The 24622-nt window shown below is 43.1% G+C and overlaps 3 protein-coding genes across 4 annotated transcripts in view; 2 read left to right on the top strand and 1 right to left on the bottom strand.

The window, feature by feature from the left end:
* Positions 1–1869: 1869 nt before the first annotated feature.
* Positions 1870–6248, bottom strand: LOC139550301 (E3 ubiquitin-protein ligase RNF126-like). Its single transcript, XM_071361111.1, has 9 exons — positions 6108–6248; positions 4794–4852; positions 4547–4607; positions 4190–4428; positions 3900–3968; positions 3739–3808; positions 3545–3638; positions 2997–3112; positions 1870–2875 (listed from the first exon to the last, which is right to left on the bottom strand). The coding sequence occupies exons 1-9, from the start codon at positions 6246–6248 to the stop codon at positions 2723–2725; spliced, it is 1002 nt and encodes a 333-aa protein (XP_071217212.1). The 3' UTR covers positions 1870–2722.
* On the top strand, positions 6242–13379 carry LOC139550299 (SURP and G-patch domain-containing protein 1-like). The gene is given in 15 exon segments (XM_071361108.1): positions 6242–6367; positions 7018–7189; positions 7328–7428; positions 7594–7802; positions 7805–7847; positions 8062–8185; positions 8302–8405; positions 8931–9054; positions 9237–9604; positions 10282–10388; positions 10655–10832; positions 11519–11625; positions 11769–11914; positions 12093–12222; positions 12311–13379. Coding segments are annotated over 15 exon segments (1959 nt in total). The 5' UTR covers positions 6242–6348; the 3' UTR covers positions 12338–13379.
* A 7561-nt stretch (positions 13380–20940) lies between these two features.
* Positions 20941–24622, top strand: part of LOC139550300 (serine/threonine-protein kinase STK11-like) — a 37581-nt gene continuing 33899 nt past the window's right edge. For both annotated transcript variants that reach the window (XM_071361109.1, XM_071361110.1), the window contains exons 1-2: positions 20941–21074; positions 22450–23425. In XM_071361109.1, coding sequence (XP_071217210.1) covers positions 23142–23425 — 284 coding nt within the window. In that variant the 5' untranslated portion in view covers positions 20941–21074; positions 22450–23141. The remainder of the gene's footprint in view (positions 21075–22449; positions 23426–24622) is intronic.

Below are 24622 nucleotides of genomic sequence, written 5' to 3'. Positions count from 1 at the left end.
TGTCTCCAGAGCCTGCTGCCTGAGACAGTGAGAAGTGTACCACGGCCGTCTGTCTCCAGAGCCTGCTGCCTGAGACAGTGAGAAGTGTACCAGGGCCGTCTGTCTCCAGAGCCTGCTGCCTGAGACAGTGAGAAGTGTACCAGGGCCGTCTGTCTCCAGAGCCTGCTGCCTGAGACAGTGAGAAGTGTACCAGTGCCGTCTGTCTCCAGAGCCTGCTGCCTGAGACAGTGAGAAGTGTACCAGGGCCGTCTGTCTCCAGAGCCTGCTGCCTGAGACAGTGAGAAGTGTACCAGGGCCGTCTGTCTCCAAGGCCTGCTGCCTGAGACAGTGAGAAGTGTACCACGGCCGTCTGTCTCCAGAGCCTGCTGCCTGAGACAGTGAGAAGTGTACCACGGCCGTCTGTCTCCAGAGCCTGCTGCCTGAGACAGTGAGAGGTGTACCACGGCCATCTGTCTCCAGAGCCTGCTGCCTGAGACAGTGAGAAGTGTACCACGGCCGTCTGTCTCCAGAGCCTGCTGCCTGAGACAGTGAGAAGTGTACCATGGCCGTCTGTCTCGAGCCTGCTGCCTGAGACAGTGAGAAGTGTACCAGGGCCGTCTGTCTCCAAAGCCTGCTGCCTGAGACAGTGAGAAGTGTACCACGGCCGTCTGTCTCCAGAGCCTGCTGCCTGAGACAGTGAGAAGTGTACCAGGGCCGTCTGTCTCCAGAGCCTGCTGCCTGAGACAGTGAGAAGTGTACCACGGCCGTCTGTCTCCAGAGCCTGCTGCCTGAGACAGTGAGAAGTGTACCAGGGCCGTCTGTCTCCAGAGCCTGCTGCCTGAGACAGTGAGAAGTGTACCACGGCCGTCTGTCTCCAGAGCCTGCTGCCTGAGACAGTGAGAAGTGTACCAGGGCCGTCTGTCTCCAAGGCCTGCTGCCTGAGACAGTGAGAAGTGTACCAGGGCCGTCTGTCTCCGGAGCCTGCTGCCTGAGACAGTGAGAAGTGTACCAGGGCCGTCTGTCTCCAGAGCCTGCTGCCTGAGACAGTGAGAAGTGTACCACGGCCGTCTGTCTCCGGAGCCTGCTGCCTGAGACAGTGAGAAGTGTACCAGGGCCGTCTGTCTCCAGAGCCTGCTGCCTGAGACAGTGAGAAGTGTACCAGGGCCGTCTGTCTCCAGAGCCTGCTGCCTGAGACAGAATTCTCTCCATTTCCTCCTTCAGGACAGGACTCCTGAGGGAGCAGAGCTATGATTGGCTCCTATGCTGTGCTCATAATTAAACCGTGTTGATTGGGTTATTAGGTGATTACTAATCAACATGGCACCACTTAGCCTGATAGTATATAATAGTTTCACATAATGGCTTTCAGCCCCTGCTTATTGTTCAGCGCCCGGTTTAAATACTTCAGAAATCCACCATTCCTAGTTACTACCTACCTTCCTTCCTTGAAGTGACTAACTACTGATCTGACATGACTATGCTGGTGCTACTGTAGCGCTTCACCTCTCCCATCGGGAATAATTAGTGAGAATTTTGTACAATGGAGGAAGGAAGGGTGCATTTCTAAAGTATTAGAACAAGGCAGAGAATTCCAGAAACCTCATATTTCACCATTAAAAAACTTTTTCACACAGCAGAACATTCTAGAATCGTCCAGAATAAATGCATTTTCTACTTACCGTCATAGTATAGCGCTATCATCAAAACTGCAGTATAGTCCAGTTTCGGTGTTGTATTATTATTTTACCCTAACAAATTATTAACTTACAATAGAATATGTATATAAAAATGTATTGAACTGAAATTCATTGTATGGGACATTCGAGGAAACTGAGTGAGAATGTTTGCCACTTTTGATAGTAGCCTACAAGAAATTTGAGAATACAAACATTTAGGAAAAATGCTGATAAATTGAGACTTTAATGTGAGAATCACAATATGAGCATTAAAATGAATGAGGAAAAGTTCAGAGATGCAAAAACATTTTTGTTCAGTTGTAGTTTCCAAAAATTCTCAATCCTGAAACCAAACAGAATGTAGTGCAACAGAAAAGTGCAAATAAATCATTCTAAAATCAGATGCATACACTCAGTTCTCTCTGTAAGATATTCTTCAGTTGGCTGTACAGTGACTGACCTGCTTGTTTATGTTCTTAAATATGAATACCTCTATGTAGACATATCTCTCTCCTTCGGCATGGAAGTCTGTACCACCACGGTTGAGTAAAAAAAAAAAAAAAAAAAAAACTTTAAACACTTTCTCTTTTAAATATAAAATGTGTGTCCCCATCTTATGGCAAAAAGACATGACAATGTCTCAGTCAAGTCGCAGTCCACTGCGGTTCAAACGTGGATACTTTTATACACCACAGCCTGTTCGGATCCTTCTCCAGTTTCATCTTCACTCTCTCCTTTTACAGAAGCAACAATACTGATGCCGGCATCCACTCCAGTCCTCACACATGGGAAGGAATGATCGTGTGTTCAAAGTTCACAATAGAAAGGGGATCAAATAAACTAAAAAGAACGTCTCAATGTCCATATTGTGTTTATCGTTTCACCTCCAGAGTAGAGTCATCTCCCCAGCAGCTTCTCCCAGTGGACCTTAAAGAGAGCACTGAGAGGGGCGGCCCTTCAGACTCTCCTGAGCCAGTGGTAGAGTGGGGGTGAAAGTCTGCCTAGGGTGGGGGTGAGGTGTTGGTTGTGTGCAGGAGGTGTGATCGAGGTGTGATGGTGATGGAGATCTAGGAGTTGTTGGCAGCGTTCTCGTTACTGGGGGAGCTGGAAGAGGATGAGGAAGAGGAGGAAGGGGAGAAGTTCATTCCTGAAAGTCCAGGGGGGTCCGTGGCTGTGTTCTGTCCACTGAGGCTCTTTCTGCACACTGGACATGTGTCGTGCTGAGGGAGGGAGAGAGGGTCACAAAAACGAGGTTCAGCTTACAGCTTAGACAATGAGAACACATTACCATGCAAACCACTGCATTTAAAAGGAATTAAACTGAGGTGATAAAGCACATACCTGTTCCAGCCATGGTACTATACAGTCATTGTGAAACAGGTGATTGCACGGAAGTTGCCTCACAGTCTCCCCTACACTGTAGTCTTCCTTGCACACAGAACATTCTAAACTGGAACCTGCAATAAAATACAATATTTTGTTGTGAACTATACCTTTAAAATTATTTTTGACCTCTGTGGTTGAGTGATCAGTCCCTCCAAAATTCCACTTGATTTTGCTGCGGCAATTCTGACATTTTACATGGCAATATGCCATGATTTTGTCCAATTTGTCGTGACAATGCGCTGACATGGGGAAAAGTTTGTTGACGTGTGGCTTGATTGAACCATATTATACAGTAGATGTGCAGTGATTGGTTGAAATTGCGAGCCATCTTTCTGCAATGCGATTATATGCGATCATTTGACTTATTTATGCGGAAATGGTGCAGTGATTGGTTAAATTTGCAAGTCCTTGCATAATATGCAGGGAATTGTTGCTTTTGCACCCAAAAAAGCGTGATCCCAGAATCCTGGAGGGGCTGTGAAAAGCTGTTGTTGTTGACTCACCCACATGTTCCTCTGTGATCTGGATGCTGGGAAGGTTCTTTATCCTCTCTCTGTCAGCAGGAGGAGGACCAGTGTTCTCAAACTGATTTAATAACTACAGAGGAGAAAGGGAAAGTTGTTTTATTAGATTGTGCAAATGTGTCACCAGAATTTGTAATTGAATCCCTTGTGAAGTGTAGAGGATTTGGGTATACCTGGGTAATGATAGAATCAAGTCCATTGGCACCCCAAGCGTAGTCCATTGGATTTGAGTGTAGCATGCCCCTATCAAGAGAATTCCAAGAAATGACTAGAAACACACAGTAACTAGTACGTCAATTTTCCTGGTAATTATATAATAACACGGTGCACATACCATGGTCCCATTGCAATGTTCGGCATGGCTGTAGGTGCTATGATTCCATTCACTAGCTGCTGGATGATTCTGCAGAGGGACAATGAGAAATATCTCAGTCACTTAAGCATTTCACTGTAAGGTTGTAATCGGCGCATGTGACAAATAATATTTGATTTGACTTCCTGAGTTATTCCTGAAGAAAACTGAGTCATGTCACGACACAAGTAGTGTATGAATTCCTTTTTCATCTCTTTCCTACAGGGCAAACAATGTTTCATAGGGCAAGCAAGCTGGAAAGTGTTCCTTACCCCTCTAATGTGGGCACTCCTTCGTGTCTCTGTCCCGGTCGCCGTGGCATGTGTCGTCCCTGTGGTTGCCGAGTGCTGTACCGTTGCCGTGACGCCATCTCCCGTTCCCGCCGGTTCTCCGTCTCGCGGTTGTCTTCTGCTGGCAGCCCCGCTCGGAGGTCGAAATTCTCGTCAAAAATCCCCAGAGCGAACTGGCCGTATCCGGGCGGAAATGTAAACATGTGCTGGTGGTCCATACTCTTAGGAAGGACAAAGAGTGAAACATATACTGTCACTACCTTGCAGTCCAACCAAGGTGCATGAGTTCATGAGGACCAACTGTTGAGTTGAGGAACAAAGGAGTTCTGTGTCACTAACCTCAAAAGTCGGACGGTTCTGATCGCTGGTGGAGGCAGTGGATGTGGACCCATTTTCAGTGCTGGAAATAAATAAAATACAAAAAAATGTCAGGTTCTCATCTTATCTTCAACTATGAACCAATGTGATAGAAATGAGCCTAAACACTGACAGCCTGTTTCCCAGACACATATAGCATTGTCAATGGAGAAGTGCTGCTGAAAGGGCTTTAAACTCTGATAGACAGGCAGATGATACTGTAGGCTACCTTCTCTCCACTGATAGCTCTTCAATGAAGCCAGATTCACACCGCGGACATGTGTACTCCTGCAGGAAAGCAGAGATACATCTAATTTATAACATAATCATAATTGTCATCTGTCAGTCTCATACACTTTAATATTTTAATTTGATCTGAAGCAAAACAAAACAACAACCTTGCCCATGTAGGCTATGTATGTATCTGGGAATTAAGATTGTTAGCTAGCTTCAACCAGATGTGGCTTGAATTCAAAATCAAACAAGTTAGCTATTGACCTTACACGCTGTAGCTCCATTCCCAAAGTTGATCATTTTAACAATAGCTGATGATCCATTCAATCCATTGCTATTGAGAGATCTTTGAGTACCATTAGCTCTTTGCAAAGGCTCTCCATGCAGGTAGATATCTGAAAGCTACTGCACTGTACAATTCAAGAAGCTTCCTTTGAATGACCATACAACAACAGACTGTTAAAACAGGTTGTTGCAGCTATGGAAATGAGTTGGTGGTGTACATAGCCTAATGATTGTGTTTTTTGAAAGTCACACTTTGTGAGATCATAGCTTAAAGGGGTAATCGGCAGTTGCTACATCCATTTGTGGATGTATAAATGAATTATATGTACCCATTGATTCTTGAAGAATATAACTTATAAATGCATTATGAGCTTAGTTCAACTGTCCTATCCTATCAGAACCCAAAATATAAGTATATTTAATCCACTGTTTGTAAACAAAGTAAATGTAAACAAACACTATTTATCCTAAAAGCATGGTTAAACTATACTTTTGATATCATGGATGGTAATTTCTTACATCTATAGCTTTGAATTTGAGAGTGGCTAGATTTCTCCAGTCATGAAACAGTGGTGGAGAGTCGCTTTGTTATTGTTTCAACTGCTGATTTCCGCTTTAAAGTTAGGTAGCTATCTACCTTTGGATGTGCTAGGGGCCGATTTCCCTGTTTATCCGGCAAGCTGCCATAATCATGAACAGGTCTCATATCATAAAAAGAGACAGACACGCTGTCACTGTAAGACATGGGTAACTTCTTAGCTAATCCAACAAGTCACAGAGGCATGATCTCGAAACATCCTAACAGGCAAACTACAAGCTATTTTGGTAGCTGGCAAGATTGCAAACGAAACTATAGCTGTCAAATGATTGGCAACGTGAACGTTCCACTAGCTAACGTTACAAGCTAACGTTAGCTAGCTGTCATGCTTCAGCCAGAGGAAATCGTGGATAAAATAAGACAAACCCCACTTAGCTGGCCATGGTTTCCTTTCGTGAACAACAAAAACCTCTCTGGAATGCTTACCGGGAGACGAGGGTTGATCTCTGCTGAACATCGGTGACAAAAAAACCGGCAGGGCCGTGGGGGAGCTTCAGCCATCTTCGGATTCTCTACCAGACAACCGAGAGGGAACGTGTACGGGTAGCGACAACCGACAAAATGCATCGATTTGCGAGACGAACAGGAAGCGGAAACTAGCGAAGCGCTAGCTAGCTTAGCAACAGATAGCTCGTATCAGGGAATACAGATCTGGTTAGCTGCAACTATGGAGTCCGGAGATACAGGTAAACGCTCGCAATAATTTAAATGACAGACCTTAACTATTTTAAAATGCTTAACAATAAACTCTTGCCTCATCAAATGTGGTTATTTGCGCTAGCTAACTACATAACTAACGCGTTAGCTACTTAGCTAGCTAACATTTGTTACCACCTCCCATCAACAGGATTTGTAGTTGTTGATATATCAACATTCATCAAAAAAATCGGTAGCCACAATCAGAATCAACCACATAATGTCAAATTCATTACATAATTAGTTGTAGTTTGGTATTTTAGCTATTTATTGCTAACGTCTTGATGCCACCTTGTAGCGAGCTAACTAGCCAGTTTTAGAATTTTATTTTTACCAACCCTGGCCTGCTGGCTGCTTCTCAAGTCTGTGACAACAAATATAATCAAAGGGAAAGGAGACATCCTCAATGCAGCAAGATATAGTCCCTGACATGTCTACACATTCCTAACATTCAGGGAAGTTCATTCTTCATAATATATAGATAACTTAGCTAGTCACATACGACTTTTACTGAAATACTCACGAAGATAGCTAGAGCAATTACAAACGAGATCACCTCTTGTGACTAACATTATTGGTAGTAGGACACCAATAACAACTGCTCCCAACTCTTCCACTGTTTGTTTTATTCCCACTGCAGGGAGAGGAGGCTGGAACAACAAGTTCCGGCCAGCCCAGAAGAACAGGATGAGTGTGAACATTCTCCGTCAGGAGGAGCTGATCGCCCAGAAGAAGCGCGAGATCGAGGCTAAGATGGCAGAGCAAGCCAAGAAAAAGAGCCTTCAGGCTCCCAACAAGCCACTGCCACCAAGGTACAGTAGATCCTAGTCTTCTAAACACTACAAATACCTCTCATCAAAACTCTGCTCAATCCCTGCTGGAAGTACTTGATTCTGGCCCACTTGACTGTAGCCATTGATTTTGACTTCTTATCCCCACAATTTACACAGTTCACAGGGACACTCTTCGAACAACAACAAGTATGTGAACGACGGAAGCTTCTTGCAGCAGTTTATGAAGCGTCAGAAGGACAAACCCAGCTCCGACTCTGGTGAGATAGCGAGCTCTTTAATTGGTTTCAATATAACTTTATTTTAATTGCACAGAAATGATTAAATAAAATGGTAATAACACAATAATAATTTATTCATTACTTTTTCTTCTGGATTCATTAAACAATGAATGTGAGATTAACCCAGTTGTGTACCCTCTCCAGGCTCCAGTAGTGACACCAAAGCCCCGTCATCATCCACCCCCAGTCCGTCGTCAGGAGTGTCTCAGCCCCAGATGAAGAGCATTCTCATCGGCAAGCGACCCGGTCTAGGGATCAGCAGCATGCTAAGCCAGTTTAAGAACTACTCCCAGTCCAAGAAGACCCTGCTTCTCCCCCAAAGACCTAGCATATTCAGCTCCCCAGATGAAGATGTGATGATGAGGAAGTTGATGACTCAAGCTTCCTAGAAATCAAAGGTAATTCATGATCTGTGTTTTTAAATATCAAAGGACTGCCAGGAGCCTGGGTGCAAGTCAGATTCTGTCCTATTCTACATGTTGTCATTTCACCCATGTCATTGACTGTGTATTTCAGTTGCAGAGTAGCTGCTTCCTGAGAATAATGCTTTGCCTGAATTCTCATAACCTTCTACAGTAGAGTAAAGGTAACGTACTCATAGTCCTCTTAAAGTCTTTCCCCCAGAAGACCCAGACACACGACTTATCCTGGACAAGATGGCGGCCTTTGTGGCTGAGGGAGGGCCTGAGCTAGAGAGGAAGGCCAAGGAGGACTACAAGGACAACCCTGTTTTCTCGTAAGTTTGTATGGATGTAGCTACTAACAATATGTTAAATGTATAGCTAGTATATAGTGTATGTAATGGTGCCTCTTTTAGTGCTGATATAAAGATCTTTTCCCTCCACCTTACAGATTTTTGTATGATAATAACAGCCAGGATTATCTTTATTACCGAAAGAGAGTTGCTGAACTCCGAAAGGATCACTCAAAACATGAGACGCCATCACGTTCTCATGGTAAGATTACCTATATCAGTTTCTCTCTCACTCTCTCTGTCTCTCTCTACCACACACAGTTCCTCACTCTCTCAAAGACTGATGGTGTTCTTTTAATCTGTAATCTATATTTATACATGTGAATGAGTCATATGTGAGATAAATATAATTGCCCTCCTTGGAGAGTTTTAGTTGATGTTGAAAGTAACCATTAAAACAAAAAACGATGAGGATCGAAGCTTCAAGTTACAGATACACAATGATTTACTGAATACTTTGACCATGATACAAGTCATTCACGACACATTATGATTACCCACAACGTTTCATGGTGTTATTTGTTCACCAATTTTAAGATTAGGTCTGTATTCCATTATCAAATCCATACAATACACTTCCCCAATCACCACCGTGTCCCCCTGCTCCTCCTCCTCCTTCCCCCCCTCTTCTTATCCCCTACTGGCTGTAGGCGGGTGTGTGAGGGCCAGTTGAGTACGGTACGGTAGTAGTGTGAGTTGAGCCCCAGTACTGATAGGCTGCTTAAAGTCTCCCCCCCAGTGGACGAGGAGACCCAGAGGGTGGCTGAGAAGCTGGCCATGTTTGTGGCCGATGGTGGCCCCGAGGTGGAAGCCATCGCCGCCCAGCACAACCAGGAAAACCCCACCTTCAGGTTAGTGACAGTCTCAGATATTGTAACGAGAGCGTTTATTGTATTCATCCAATTGTATTTTATTGTTGCCTAAGAAGACATTGATTTGTCATAAGTTTTGAATAAAATAAAGTAAGTAATGCTGACATGTAAATTGGATAAAATACCACAAAAGACAGCATATTTCTTCTTCCTTTTCTCAGTTTTCTATATGACCTCCAAAGCCCCGCCCACCGTTTCTACAAGGAGAAGGTGGAGGAGTACCGCCAGGCCAAAAATGCCCAGAGCCCCCCTCCAACGATTAAGCAGGAGCCTGAGGTGGAGCTCAAGAGACCGGCCGCCCCTCCCCTGACCTATCCTCCCCCGCCTCCGCCCCCTCACTACCCCTACCTGGTGGGTCAAGTAAAGCTGGAGCCGGGTCTGGGGATAAAACAGGAAGTGTCAGGTACGCCCGTGGTGAAGAGGAAGAGGAAGAGCCGCTGGGGGTCGGAGGACGACAAGGTGGATCTGTCACTGCAACCCATCATCATCCCCAAGGAGGAGGAGCCAGAGCCCAGCCCGTGTCTCTCTGGTAATCAAACACACATACACAGAGTGTACAAAACATTAGGAACACAATCCAAATATTGAGTTACACCTCCCTTTGCCCACAGAACAGCCTCAATTTGTTGGGGCATGGACTCTACAAGGTGTCAAGCGTTCCACAGGGATGCTGACCCATGTTGACTCCAATGCTTCCCACAGTTGTGTCAAGTTGGCTGGATGTCCTTTGGGTTGTGGACCATTCTTGATACAAACGGGAAACTGTTGCACGTGAAAATCTCAGCAGCCTTGCAGTTCTTGACACCCTCAAACCAGTGCACCTGGCACCTACTACCATACCCTGTTCAAAGGCACTGAAATATTTTGTCTTGCCCATTCGCCCTCTGAATGGCACACATACACAACCCATGTCTCAAAGCTTAAAAATCATTATTTAACCTGTCTTCTCCCCTTCGTCTACACTGATTGAAGTGGATTGAACAAGTGACATCAATAAGGGATCATAGCTTTCACCTGGATTCACCTGGTCAGTCTCTCATAGAAAGAGCAGGTGTTCCTGTTTTTTTTTTTTTGTCCACTAAGTGTATGTTCAGCCTCTTGTATAACACACACAGAGACAGAAGTTATAGTATAAGACTAAAAACAGTGTTTGTAAGGTATGTCCATCCATGCTGTGTGTGTGTTTATGGTGTGTGTGTGTTTCAGTTAATGAACTGAGGGATCTGGGCTATAAGAAGGGAAAGCCTATGGGCCTGGTGGGAGTGACTGAGCTCTCAGACGACCAGAAGAAACAGCTCAAAGAGCAACAGGAGGTACTACATGACTGACAGACAGCACAATAGACTATGGCAGCACATTGTACTTTCCCAGTTTGAATTGTAGGGGACTGGGCGGTGTTAATCCTTGGTTTGGTATGGGGGTGCATAGCATACTTCAAACCTTTAACAAAACCGAGAACTGAGATGGGCTCAGTTGCGTTCGTTCTCAGCCACCTTGCAATCTGTCCCTGAAACCTTGCCTGAGGTGTGTGTCCGGCCTGCACATGCGTGTGTGTGGTGTGTCTGTGTTCCCACCGCAGATGCAGGAGATGTTTGACATGATCATGAAGCATAAGCGTGCCATGGCAGAGATGCAGGTGATGTGGGAGAAGGCGGTGCGGGACCACTCCCACGAGTACGATAGTGACGAGGAGGTGGACCAGCAGGCTGGCACCTGGGAGCACCGCCTCCGGCACATGGAGATGGAGAAAACACGTGGTAAGATTCATGAAGACAGTGTTCAAGATTTTCAGAACCGTGATGTATCATGGGTAAATTATGATCTACAAATCATATTGAGTAGTTATTTATGATGCAAGGTGATTTTGTAGATCAGTCAGTCTCAACTCGCCTTTCAAGTCAGCTGCAATGTGAAACGATTTGCTTCTGTTCAAGTGAAAGGGCTCAAAGGGAAATAAAATTTAAAAAATCCACCTTCATATTCATCATCTCCAGCACCACCCCAACATTGTGCATTTCCATGTTTTGTAGTTAAAAAGATAAGTGTTTACAAAGACACCAACCAATTAGTAGGCAATGCCTCCTTATAATTGGTTAAAATGACACGATGCACACCAATGATGACTTTGGAAACACTTATCTTCCTCTATCTGTTTTACTACAAAACATAGAAATCCACAATTATCACATATGTTAATGTTGGGGTGGTGCTGAAGATGATGAATATGAAGGAAAATGTCAACATTTTTCAACTTCAAGTTCATTTGAATGTGAGATTTCATTCTTCAAAAGATCAGTTTGTTACTACTACAATTCATTAATCTACTGAGATGAACTCCGTCATAATAACCTGGGCTACGTTTAATCTGAAAGTTCCAATACATTGTGTCCTGCTGACCACGGCCCTGAAGTGATTTGGTGTTTATGCTTGTGTCTTCCTCCAGAGTGGGCAGAGTCGCTGACTGACATGGGAAAGGGGAAGCACTTCATTGGTGACTTCCTACCTCCGGAGGAGCTGGAGAAGTTTATGGAGACCTTCAAGGCACTCAAGGTCGGTCCACTCCCCATCTGTTCTCTTCACCACTTGGTCCTTGACCCCTTCGTTGTCTAGCCTCTGCCCAAAAGGAATTACCTGTGAACCACCATTTGTGAAACACATATTCTATTCTCATGTTCTTGCCTTGTGTTCTGCAGGAGGGCCGTAACCCAGACTACTCGGAGTATAAGGAGTTTAAGCTGACGGTGGAGAACCTTGGTTTCCAGATGCTCATGAAGATGGGCTGGAAGGAGGGCGATGGGCTTGGCTCTGGCGGACAGGGCATCAAGACTCCGGTCCACAGGTTGGGGGCTGTCAAATACACACACTCACAGACACATAGTATACACATTTGCACTCAGACATGGACACAAACACTTCACATGAGTACACACAGTATTGTCTGATACAAGGTCTTCTACACAGCTTACACACACACAGAGACATACACCTAGCCAGCTGATGTGGTGTGTTTGTTCCAGGGGAACCACGGCTGTTGACGGGGCAGGGTTTGGCGTGGACCGGCCCTCTGAGCTCTCAGGACAGGACGATGAGTATGATGCTTTCAGAAAGAGGATGATGCTGGCCTACCGCTTCAGGCCTAACCCACTGGTAACTACTACATAACATGTAAGCTGTTCTGTTTAGATGACCTTGCATCGGCAAGAGTTTGGAGTAATACGTCTGTCTCTCTTCTCAGAACAACCCGAGGAGGCCATACTACTGAAGAAGAGGTCTGAACTTGGCTGACTCCGTCAACTTTTCATTTTTTAAACAACCAACAGTGGCATATTGATTTCTCTTTGTTGTGGAAACAAACTGTAGGACACTCAGTTCAAGTAATCTCCTCTAGATTGTGTGGAATTGTATGGTTGGTGATAAACTGTTTAGGCTGGAGATTAAGGATGGATTTGTCTGATCTAAAGTTTTCTAAGAGTCAGTTGATGTTCTTACTGAACTGCAGAATGAAAGTTTCCTATTTGATCAATCGGACGGCTAGGGGAGCTTTGTGATGGCTCGCTATCATGATCTGATTTCACAGTCATGACTCATAACACAGAACAACCTACACACACACACACACACATGCATACATACATAGTGGATGGAATAAGTACCCAATCGTCATACTTGAGTAAAAGTAAAGATACCTTAATAGAAAAGGACTCAAGTGAAATTCCCCCAGTAAAATACTACAAGAGTAAAAGTCAAAAAATATTTGGTTTTAAATATACTTAAGTAAATGTAATTGCTAAAATATACTTGTTTTTTTATTTACGAGTAGCCAGGAGCACACTCCAACACTCAGACATAATTTACAAACAATGCATGTGTGTTTAGTGAGTCCATCAGATCAGAGGCAGTAGGGAGGACCAGGGATGTTCTCTTGGTAAGTGTGTGAATTTCACAATTTTCCTGTCCTGCTTGCTAAGCATTCAAAATGTAATGAGTACTTTTGGGTGTCATGGAAACTTTATGGAGTAAAAAGTACATTATTTTATTTAAGAATGTAGTAAAAGTTGTCAGAAATATATATAGTAAAGTACAGATACTTAAGTAGTACTTTAAAGTATTTTTACTTAAGTACTTTAAACAACTACACAAACAATTTGAATGAAGATTTTTTTTAAATCAGTTTGAAGGTAATGAATGGCTTTGAAGTTAGTTAATTCTGTACATGGTTTTGCTATGGTTGTTGTACATCGTAAATGCAACAAATGTAAAATGCTTCACTGCAAACAATAAAAAATATATACACTGAACAAAAATATAAATGCAACAGGCAACAATTTCAAAGATTTTACTGAGTTTTTCAAAGATTTTACAATTTATCGGTCAATTGATATAAATGCATTAGGCCCTATTGGATGGATTTCACATGACTGGGACTACAGATATGCATCTGTTGGTCACAGATACCTTAAAAAAAAAATAGGGGTGTGGATGAGAACCAGTCAGTATCTGGTGTGACCACCATTCAACTCATGCAGTGACACATCTCTTTCGCATAGAGTTGCTCAGGCTGTTGATTGTTGAATATTGTCCCACTCTTCAATGGCTGTGCGAAGTTGATGGATATTGGCGGGAACTGGAACACGCTGTCATACACGTCGATCCAGCGCATCCCAAACATGCTCAATGGGTGACATTTCTGGTATGTATGCAGGCCATGGAAGAAGTGGGACATTTTCGGCTTCCAGGAATTTTGTGCAGATCCTTGTGACATGAGGTTGTGCATTATGGTGAAACATGAGGTGATGGCACGACGTTGGGCCTTAGGATCTCATCACGGTATCTCTATGCGTTCAAATTGCCATTGATAAAATAGAATTGTGTTCGTTGCCCTTAGTTTATGCCTGCCCATACCATAACCCCACCAACACCATGGGGCACTCTTCACAACATTGACATCAGCAAACCGCTCGCCCATACGACGGCATACACGACGTCTGTGATTGTGAGGCCGGTTGTACATACTGCCAAATTCTCTTAAACAATGTTGGAGCAGGCTTATGGTAGATACATTAATATTAAATTGTCTGGCAACAGCTCAGGTGGACATTACTGCAGTCAGCATGCCAATTGCATGCTCCCTCAAGACATGAGACATCTGTGGTGTTGTGTGACAAAACTGCACATTTTAAAATGGCCTTTTATTGGCCCCAGCATAAGGTGCACCTGTGTAATGATCACACTGTTTAAACAGCTTCTTGATATTCCACACCTGTCAAGTGGATGGATTATCTTGGCAAAGGAAAAATGCTCACTAACAGGGATGAAAACAAAATTAAAGAAAAATAAGCTTTTTGTGCATATGGAACATTTATGAGATATTTTATTTCAGCTCATGAAACATGGGACCAACACTTTACATGTTGCGTTTATATTTTTGTTCAGTATATCTTGATTGTGTAGTAGTGGAGTATTTTTGTAGCTGATCAGTTCCCTCTGGTGTTGACTTGTGGAAAAACTGATTTTAGTCTATGATTTAAATTTGGGTAAACTCCAATTCCACAGTGTTGATCAGATAAATATATTTATTTACAAGATAAACTGAATGTCCATTACATAGTATGTCTAAAACACTTAGCCTTCTGTTAGTGAAAATGTTTCTTTCAACGAGCAAATAGCAAGTTTGTACTTGCAAGTAGCACATTTACATTATTGTACAGCATTGCAGGGGTGAAAGGAGAAATGGTTGAAATAAATGTATAATTAAGTAATAAGGCCCGAGGAGTTGTGGTATATGGCGCAACGCGGAGTGCCTGGACACAGCCCTTAGCCGTGGTATATTGGCCATATACCACAAATCCCAGAGGTGCCTTATTGCTTTTATAAACTAGTTACCAACGTAATTAGAGCAGTAAAAATAAATGTTTTGTCATACCCATGGTATACAGCCTGAAATACCACGGCTGTGAGCCAATCAGCACTCAGGGCTCGAACCACCCAGTTTATAATGTGTAATAGAGGTACACCTGGGTCGCGTTCAGCAGTAGGCAACATTTTAAACATTCAAATAGAAAAATACCATGTAGAACAAACATGCCTAAGACATGTAGAATAAGGAATCTCAATGGCTCTTTTCGTGGCATTTCTATCTGGAATGTTCAACAGTGTTTGGCTACTGAACGTGGCCCTGATGCCCATCTTATCCTGGGGTTGAAGAGTTGATAACCCTGGTAGGGTGTCCTCGAAATCCTGCAACCTCATCCAGAGGCGTCATGCCCATATGGGGCAAAGGGGCACATGCCTTCTCAAATTTGGCCTGTTTAAAAAATAATAAATATAGTTGAAGTCGGAAGTTTACATACACCTTAGCCGAACACATTTAATCTCAGTTTTTCACAATTCATGACATTTAATCCAAGTAAAAACTCCCTGTTTTAGGTCAGTTAGGATCACCACTTTATTTTAAGAATGTGAAATGTCAGAATAATAGAGAGAATGATTTATTTCAGCTTTTATTTCTTTCATCACATTCCCAGTGGGTCAGAAGTTTACATACACTCAATTAGTATTTGGTAGCATTGCCTTTAAATTGTTTAACTTGGGTCAAACGTTTCGGGGAGACTTCCACAAGCTTCCCACAATAAGTTGAGTGATTTTTGGCCCATACCTCTTGACAGACCTGGTGTAACTTAGTCAGGTTTGTAGGCCTCCTTGCTCACACACGCTTTTTCAGTTCTGCCCACAAATGTTCTATGGGATTGAGGTCAGGGCTTTGTGATGGCCACTCCAATACCTTGTCTTTGTTGTCCTTAAGCCATTTTGCCACAACTTTGGAAGTATGCTTGGGGTCATTGTCCATTTGGAAGACCCAATTGCGACCAAGCTTTAACTTCCTGACTGATGTCTTGAGATGTTGCTTCAATATATCCACCAAATTGTCCTCCTCATGATGCCATCAATTTTGTGAAGTGCACCAGTCCCTCCTGCAGCAAAGCACCCCACAACATGATGCTGCCACCCCCGTGCTTCATGGTGGGGATGGTGTTCTTGGCTTGCAAGCCTCCCCCTTTTTCCTCCAAACATAACGATGGTCATTATGGCCAAACAGTTCTCTTTTTGTTTCATCAGACCAGAGGACATTTCTCCAAAAAGTACGATCTTTGTCCCATGTGCAGTTGCAAACCGTAGTCTGGCTTTTTTATGGCGGTTTTGGAGCATTGGCTTCTTCCTTGCTGAGCGGCCTTTCAGGTTATGTTGAAATAGGACTCGTTTTACTGTGGATATAGATACTTTTGTACCTGTTTCCTCCAGCATCTTCACAGCGTCCTTTGCTGTTGTTCTAGGATTGATTTGAACTTTTCTCACCAAAGTACATTCACCTCTAGGAGACAGAACACATCTCCTTCCTGAGTGGTATGACGGCTGCGTGGTCCCATGGTGTTTATACCTGCGTACTATTGTTTGTACAGATGAGCGTGGTACCTTCAGGCATTTGGAAATTACTCCCAAGGATGAACCAGACTTGTGGAGGTCTCCAATATTTTTTCTGAGGTTTTGGCTGATTTTTATTTTATTTTCCCATGATGTCAAGCAAAGAGGCACTGAGTTTGAAGGTAGGCCTTGAAATACAGCCACAGGTACACCTCCAATTGACTCAAATGATGTCAATTAGCCTATCAGAAGCTTCTATAGCCATGACATCATTTTCTGGAATTTCCCAAGCTGTTTAAAGGCACAGTCAACTTAGTGTATATAAACTTCTGACCCACTGGAATTGTGATACAGTGAATTATAAGTGAAATAATCTGTCTGTAAACAATTGTTGGAAAAATGACTTGTGTCATGCACAAAGTAGATGTCCTAACCAGCTTGCCAAACTATAGTTTGTTAACAAGAAATTTGTGGGGTGGTTGAATAACAAGTTTTAATGACTCCAACCTAAGTGTATGTAAACTTCCGACTTCAACTGTATACAGTTTCAGTCAAAAGTTTGGACACACCTAATCATTCAAGGGTTTTTCCTTATTTTTACATTGTAGAATACTAGTGAAGACGTCAACACAATGAAATAACACATATAGAATCATGTATTAACCACAAAAGTGTTAAACAGATTTAAATATATTTTATATTTGAGATTCTTCAATATCTTGCCTTGATGACAGCTTTACAGCTTTACAGCTTTACAAACTCTTGGCATTCTCTCACCTGGAATGCTTTTCCAACAGTCTTGAAAGAGTTACATACATATATTTAGATCTGTTTAATTGGGATTGGTGTACCGCTAGCGTTCCACTACGACAACATGAAATTGCAGAGCGCAAAATTTTAAATACAAGAATTGTAATATTAAACATTCATGAAAATACAAGTGTCTTACATCGTTTAAAAGCTTAACTTCTTGTTAATCCAACCGCGTTGTCAGATTTCAAAAAGCTTTACGGCGAAAGCATACCATGCGATTATCTGAGGACAGCGCCCCACATACACCAGCATTTAAAACATTTTTCAAACCAGCAGAGGCGTCACAAAAATCAGAAATAGCGTTAAAATAAATCACTTACCTTTGAAGATCTTCCTCTGTTTGCAATCCCAAGGGTTCCAGCTACACAACAAATGGTTGTTTTGTTCGATAAAAAGTCCTTCTTTTATATCCAAAAAAAGTCAGTTTACTTGGCGCGTTTGATTCAGTATGCGTTTGATTCAAATGCAAATTAATGACTTAAAAATCATACAATGTGATTTTCTGGATTTTTCTTTTAGATTACGTCTCTCACGTTGAAGTGTACCTATTATAAAAATTTCAGACCTCTACATGCTTTGTAAGTAGGAAAACCTGCAAAATCGGCAGTGTATCAAATACTATTTCTCCCCACTGTATATATATATATATATTTTTTTTTAAATGTATTTTTGGGGGGGTTGTTTCTCTGTAATATTACTAGCCACCTAGCAATTTTATGAAGTTTGCTTTTGCTAGCCCGGATAGGTTCCCAGTCTCCCAACCTCATAACTAGCTACCAAGAAGCCATTTAAGGCTATCAATCAAGTTAGAGGGCTCCCGAGTGGCGTAGCAGTCTAAGGCACTGCATCTCAGTGCTAAGAGGTGTCACTAAAGACCCTGGTTCAAATCCAGGCTGTATCACATCTGGCCGTGATTGGGAGTCCCATAAGGTGGCGCACAATCGGCATGGGCTGGGCTGGGGTAGGCTGTCATTGTAAATAAGAATTTGTTCTTAACTGATTTGCCTAGTTAAATAAAAATAGAGTAGCTAGCTTGTCTATCTTAGCTGGCAAGGTTGGTAGACCTTAGAAAAGCAAGCAACAACTAAATGTACTGAATAAGACAGTCTATTACCCAGAGATGCAGAGGAGCATATTTCATTTCTTTAAAAAAATAAACACCAGTCAGGAGGATACAGACCGCTCCAGAGGTATGCTTAGTTATGCTGAAAAATACACTTTTATAAAGCATAGAATTAACACTAGTGTAAAGTACTTAAATCGTTTTTTGGGGTATCTGTACTTTACTATTTATATTTTTGACTACTTTTACTTCACTACATGCCTAAAGAAAATGTTAAACTTTTTACTTCATACATTTTCTCTGACACCCAAAAGTACTCATTACAAATCATCAATAATCAAGAGAACATCCCTGGTTATCCCTACTGTTTCTGATCGGGCGGACTCACGAAACACAAATGCTTCGTTTGTAAATTATGTAAATTATGTTTGAGTGTGCCCCTGGCTATCTGTAAAAAAATGAACTAGTGTCACGGCCGTTGAAAGAAGTGGACCAAGGTGCAGCGTTGTGGGCGTACATTTATCTTTTTATTTAAAATGTCCACAACAAACAAAAACCACCGTTAAGCTTACAGTGCAATAGTGCCACAAACAAAGTTAACTTCCCACACTGAAAGGAGGGAAAAGGGCTACCTAAGTATGGTTCCCAATCAGAGACAACGATAGACAGCTGTCCCTGATTGAGAACCATACCCAGCCAAAACATAGAAATAAAGAAACATAGAAAACAAAACATAGAATGCCCACCCCAAAATCACACCCTGACCAAACCAAATAGAGACATAAAAAGGCTCTCTAAGGTCAGGGCGTGACAACTAGGGAATTTTAAACAATTTATACTTTTACTTTTGATACTTAAGTATATTTTAGCAATTGCATTTATTTTTGATACTTAATAAGTATATTTACAACCAAATACTTTTAGACTTTTACTTAAGTAGTATTTTACTGGGTGACTTTCACTTTTACTTGAGTTGTTTCTATTTAGGTATCTTTAATTTTACTCAAGTATGACAATTGGGTACTTTTTCATCCACTGAGAATTAAGCATAATGATTATGGATTTAGATTGCAGGAAAAAGCTGTTTCAGGTGTTTTAAAAATGCCAAATGATCCTACTTCCGGACCACCCGCCAGCCTTCCTCAAGTACTTTATGCCCCCTCAGATTTTTGGGGTGCATGACACCCCAGACCTCATCCTCATATGTACCCCTTACATCCAGGTATGGGGGGGGGGGTTATCCTATAACTCCTAATTGATCAGCCCCAGCGTTTGGCAGCCACGGTGGTCCTCTAATGAGGAGGGTAACAGATCTGTGAAATCAGAGCTTCAGTTTGATATTCCCTGGGGTTTACACCGGTTAAATATAACCCAGATCGGTCAGCTAAGCAAAAAATGGTTGGCCTCTGAGGCTGTGGTAGCTGGATACTTGTGTAGTGGGACAGGGTTGGTCAGTATGCAGTCAGTGCGGAAAGCAGGTCAACACCACTGACTGCACTGCTGTGACCTGACATAGGGCTGTGTTCAGGATTACCTAAAACTGAACATCAAGAATTACATCAACAGCAATTAAAGCACCCCTGGGTGTTTTTGTTCCTGAGTGTTTGTATTCATATCAAATCAAATTTGATTTGTCACATGCACCAAATACACCATTGCATCTAGAGTGAAACGCTTACTTAAAAGCCCTTAACCAACAATGCAGTTTTAAGAAAATAGAGTTTAAGAAAATATTTACTAAATAAAGTTACAAAAATAATTGTAAAAAGTCACACAATAAAATAACAATAATGATGCTATATACAGGGGGTACCGGTACCGAGTCAATATGCAGGGGTACAGGTTAGTCGAGGTAATTTGTACATATAGGTAGGGGTAGAGTGACTATGCAAAGATGATAAACAGCGAGTGGTGCAGTGGTCTAAGGCACTGTAGTAGTGCTAGAGGCGTCACTACAGACCATGCTTTGATTCCAGGCTGTATCACAACCGGCCATGATTGGGAGTCCCATAGGGCGGCGCACAATTGGCCCAGCGTTGTATGGGTTAGGGTTTGGCTGTCATTGTAAATAAGAATTTGTTCTTAACTGACTTGGCTAGTTAAATAAAGGATAAATAAAATAGCAGCAGTGTAAAAACAAGGGTGGGGGGGGTCAATGCAAATAGTCCGGGTGGCCATTTGATTAATTGTTCAGCAGTCTTTTGGACCTAGACTTGGCGCTCCGGTACCGCTATCTTATATTTGTGATTGGTTTAGAAGAAATAGATTACACCCTTACAGAACACATGAAATGCAATTTCTTTGGGGGATTTTATTTGTGGTGATTTGATATGTGCATATTTGTGTCCCTAATCTGGCCTAGGTTGTTAAATTTGTTGCAGTGCTCAATTAGTTTTTCTTTAACCCCTAACAGTAGCTCTAGGACATATTAAAAGACAAAGTACATTTTGTGAAGGCTGTGAGTGTGAAATAATAATAAATAAATAAAATAGTCTGGGACAATGTAGACGAGAGGTTGGCTTTCATTCAACTGGAGCATATATACAGTACCTATTGATAGTCAATGGGCTGGAGAGAGGGGGGTGGTAAACAAGATGGCGGCAACCTGATAGCAGCTGCATCAATAATAGCAAACCTCATATTTATGCAGACAGAGACAAATAAAACACTACATAACATCTGTCGATAGAGTCTGGATGTTAAGGTGAGACCCGTTACCACAAAATGCTGACATTTAGCTAGCATAACTACCATCCACTTTAATCTGTATTTAGCCGTTAGCTCCTGCCGGGTAGCTAGGTAGAAAGGATATAACGTCGTTACTGTACTTCTTACTTGCTAGTAACTTTATCCGATTTTAAACATAGCCTAACTACATAGCTAGCTAACGAAATACCCATTGCATACAGTTAGACGAGTTATCTGGTTAGCTAGAATGAAATTGTAAATTCGTGCGAGAGTTCGGGAAGATTGGAGTTAAGGTTTGACACCTAGATTAAATTAGTTTTATATAGGATATTCGGTGTTTTCTCTTGTCGATAGCTATTGGACTCAAAAATGCCATGACTATGAAGATGGTATATTCTGAATCGGGATGGATGAGAACAATTCACATCTTTAAAAATAATAGTATGACTTTGGATTTCAATCTTCAATAGCTCTTCCACAAAGCGTGCCATGACTGATAATGATATATTCTGAATCAGGGGAGGATGGTCAAAAATCCACCGCTTTTTGTGCTCCTGAGTGCCGCAGCGGTTTAAGGCACTGCATCTCAGTGCAAGAGGTGTCACTACAGTTCCTGGTTTGAATCCAGGCTGTATCACATCCGGCTGTGTTTGGGAGTCCCATAGGGAGGCGCAGAATTGGCCCAGCGTCGCCCAGGGTAGGCTGTCATTGTAAATAAGAATTTGTTCTTAACTGACTTTCCTATTTAATTTTTTATTTGGTGGAGGATAGAAAGCCTGAAGATAAAATAAAACTGTCCATTGTCCCCTGACTCATAGGGGGAGACATTGAAATCTGAAATAGTCTAACAAGAAAATAGAGGTGTGGATTGTGCTCAATCCATCCCTGATTCAGAATATAGAATTCATGCTTGGTTCAATATCTATTGACAAGAGACCCGAATATCCAATATAAAACACATTTTACCTCTACTAACGTTGAGGTGTCAAAAGCGTGTTAGCCGGTTAACTAGCTAGAGTGAGTTGGGGAAGGTAGCAAGCTAGCTACTGAAATAATCGGCAAATGGCAAAATACCTGAGGCTAGCTAGCTAACTCCGCTTGGTTGCAAGCTTTTTTTTTTAAATGTGCGACAGGCATTCACTGACTGAGTCGTGCAACATAATCGGCTGTCATTCTCTATTAGTCCTTGTTTACTTGCGTTCTGAAATATTGATCTTATGGTTTTAGTATTTTGACACCAGACCAGAAGTATCCTAAAATGCATAGCCAGCCTTGTGGACCTGTAGCTGTCACTCATTTCCTACAAAATGAACATTTAAAATGTTAGTAGGCAAATATCCCTTGATTGCTGAAAGATTTGACTGTTGATTAGCTACATTTTTGACCTACAGGTTCTCTGGAGCAGATCCTGAGTTGCCAACTGGGAAAGACTAGTGGACTCCATAGAAGAGCTGACAATAAATCTAGGACCCAGAGCATAACGATACTAAGGACTGAAATAACTCAGTTAGGTGTGATTGAGTATTTATTGCATCTGTACTTAGATCAAGGGTAACCAATGGGGACCATGGATCGCTACAAGGTTCTATGGCCGTCATGCTTCGCTTGGCTTTGAAACAGGACTGGTTACCTCTCCCTCTGCATGTTGCCATCTCATATCAGATCACGGATGGAGGTGACATGGAGCTAAGCAGCGGAATGTAAACTCAGCCAGACGTCCCACTCTCTGCTCAGTAGCACCTGTCCCACAGCCTGAACTCTCCACAAATCTTTTCACCCTGGACCTTGGCATCGCTGGGTCTTAGTTAACTACCCCACACCACTCTGGAAACCTTTACAGCTAGCCTACATCTTGTTCCCACGAACTGAAACTAACCTCTGTGTTTACAGACCTACTCTATTACAACGTTAACTGTTTCTCTCAATGCCCATGCCTGGCTATACCTCCAATGTCACTTAGTGTTTTCTAATTGAACTGTGTCCCTGAGCCACCAGGATACACAGCCCAAGCTCAAGGCTTGAGGTCACAGTCCACTATATTGGACTGTCTGGAGCACGCTACAGTAACTAAGTTGATTTAACCATGAGTGTCGGGGAGCTGCAGCACCTGGACTATCTGACTGAGAATGAGCTGATGGGCATGGACACGTTCATCCACCGCATCGACTCCACAGAGGTGATATACCAGCCACGCAGGAAGAGGGCCAAGCTGATCGGGAAGTACCTGATGGGAGACCTGTTGGGGGAGGGCTCCTACGGTAAGGTGAAGGAGATGCTGGACTCTGACACGCTGTGTCGCAGGGCCGTCAAGATCCTCAAGAAGAAGAAGCTCAGAAGGATCCCCAATGGAGAGGCCAATGTGAAGAAGTAAGTAGTGGGGTTTTGGGAGGGAGGGAGGGAGGGACAGACGGACAGTGGAAGGGAAAGAGGGACGGTGGAAGGGAGGGAGAGGGGATGGAGTGGGGGGGGGGTGGTGATGTGGTGGGTTGCTCTTGTGTCACTATGTGATTTTTCACTCTGTCTTCATTTGTCTCTCTTGCTCCCTCTCTCTCCTTCCCTCTGATTTGCAATCTTGGTCATGCATCGTCAAGCACAATTGATTAACAACTAATGTCACTGCTATTGGATGATTGTCTGGGTGTAACGCTTTAGATTGTCTCTGATTTATCTTAAGCAGCGTGCATAGCCTACTACTGTATTCACGCCTACAGTGTAGGTTTTCCCTACGGTGTCTCCCTAGAGTGTAGGTTTTCCCTACGGTGTCTCCCTAGAGTGTAGGTTTTCCCTACGGTGTCTCCCTACAGTGTCTCCCTACAGTGTAGGTTTTCCCTACGGTGTCTCCCTACAGTGTCGGTTTTCCCTACGGTGTCTCCCTACGGTGTCTCCCTACAGTGTCTCCCTACAGTGTAGGTTTTCCCTACGGTGTCTCCCTACGGTGTCTCCCTACAGTGTCTCCCTACAGTGTAGGTTTTCCCTACGGTGTCTCCCTACGGTGTCTCCCTACAGTGTAGGTTTTCCCTACGGTGTCTCCCTACGGTGTCGGTTTTCCCTATGGTGTCTCCCTACAGTGTCGGTTTTCCCTACGGTGTCTCCCTACAGTGTCGGTTTTCCCTACAGTGTCGGTTTTCCCTACGGTGTCTCCCTACAGTGTAGGTTTTCCCTACGGTGTCTCCCTACGGTGTAGGTTTTCCCTACGGTGTCAGTTTTCCCTACGGTGTCTCCCTACAGTGTAGGTTTTCCCTACGGTGTCTCCCTACGGTGTCTCCCTACGGTGTCGGTTTTCCCTACGGTGTCTCCCTACAGTGTCGGTTTTCCCTACGGTGTCTCCCTACAGTGTCGGTTTTCCCTACGGTGTCTCCCTACAGTGTCGGTTTTCCCTACGGTGTCTCCCTACAGTGTCGGTTTTCCCTACGGTGTCTCCCTACAGTGTTGGTTTTCCCTACGGTGTCTCCCTACGGTGTCTCCCTACGGTGTCGGTTTTCCCTACGGTGTCTCCCTACAGTGTCGGTTTTCCCTACGGTGTCTCCCTACAGTGTCGGTTTTCCCTACGGTGTCTCCCTACAG

The sequence above is a fragment of the Salvelinus alpinus genome, chromosome 23, assembly GCF_045679555.1.
Source record: "Salvelinus alpinus chromosome 23, SLU_Salpinus.1, whole genome shotgun sequence".
Classification (NCBI taxonomy): domain Eukaryota; kingdom Metazoa; phylum Chordata; class Actinopteri; order Salmoniformes; family Salmonidae; genus Salvelinus; species Salvelinus alpinus.
The sequence above is the reverse complement of the archived record's forward strand: the minus strand, read 5'-3'. Positions and strand labels throughout refer to the sequence as shown.

Bases quoted from the DNA above. Each gene is read 5' to 3' on its own strand.
- LOC139550301 (XM_071361111.1), bottom strand. From the start codon at position 6,248: ATGCATTTTGTCGGTTGTCGCTACCCGTACACGTTCCCTCTCGGTTGT. The intron at 4,608-4,793 runs GTAGCCTACAGT...ATTTATTTCCAG, and splicing joins GAGCTATCAGTGGAGAGAAG to CACTGAAAATGGGTCCACAT. The intron at 4,429-4,546 runs GTTAGTGACACA...GTCCTTCCTAAG, and splicing joins AGAACCGTCCGACTTTTGAG to AGTATGGACCACCAGCACAT.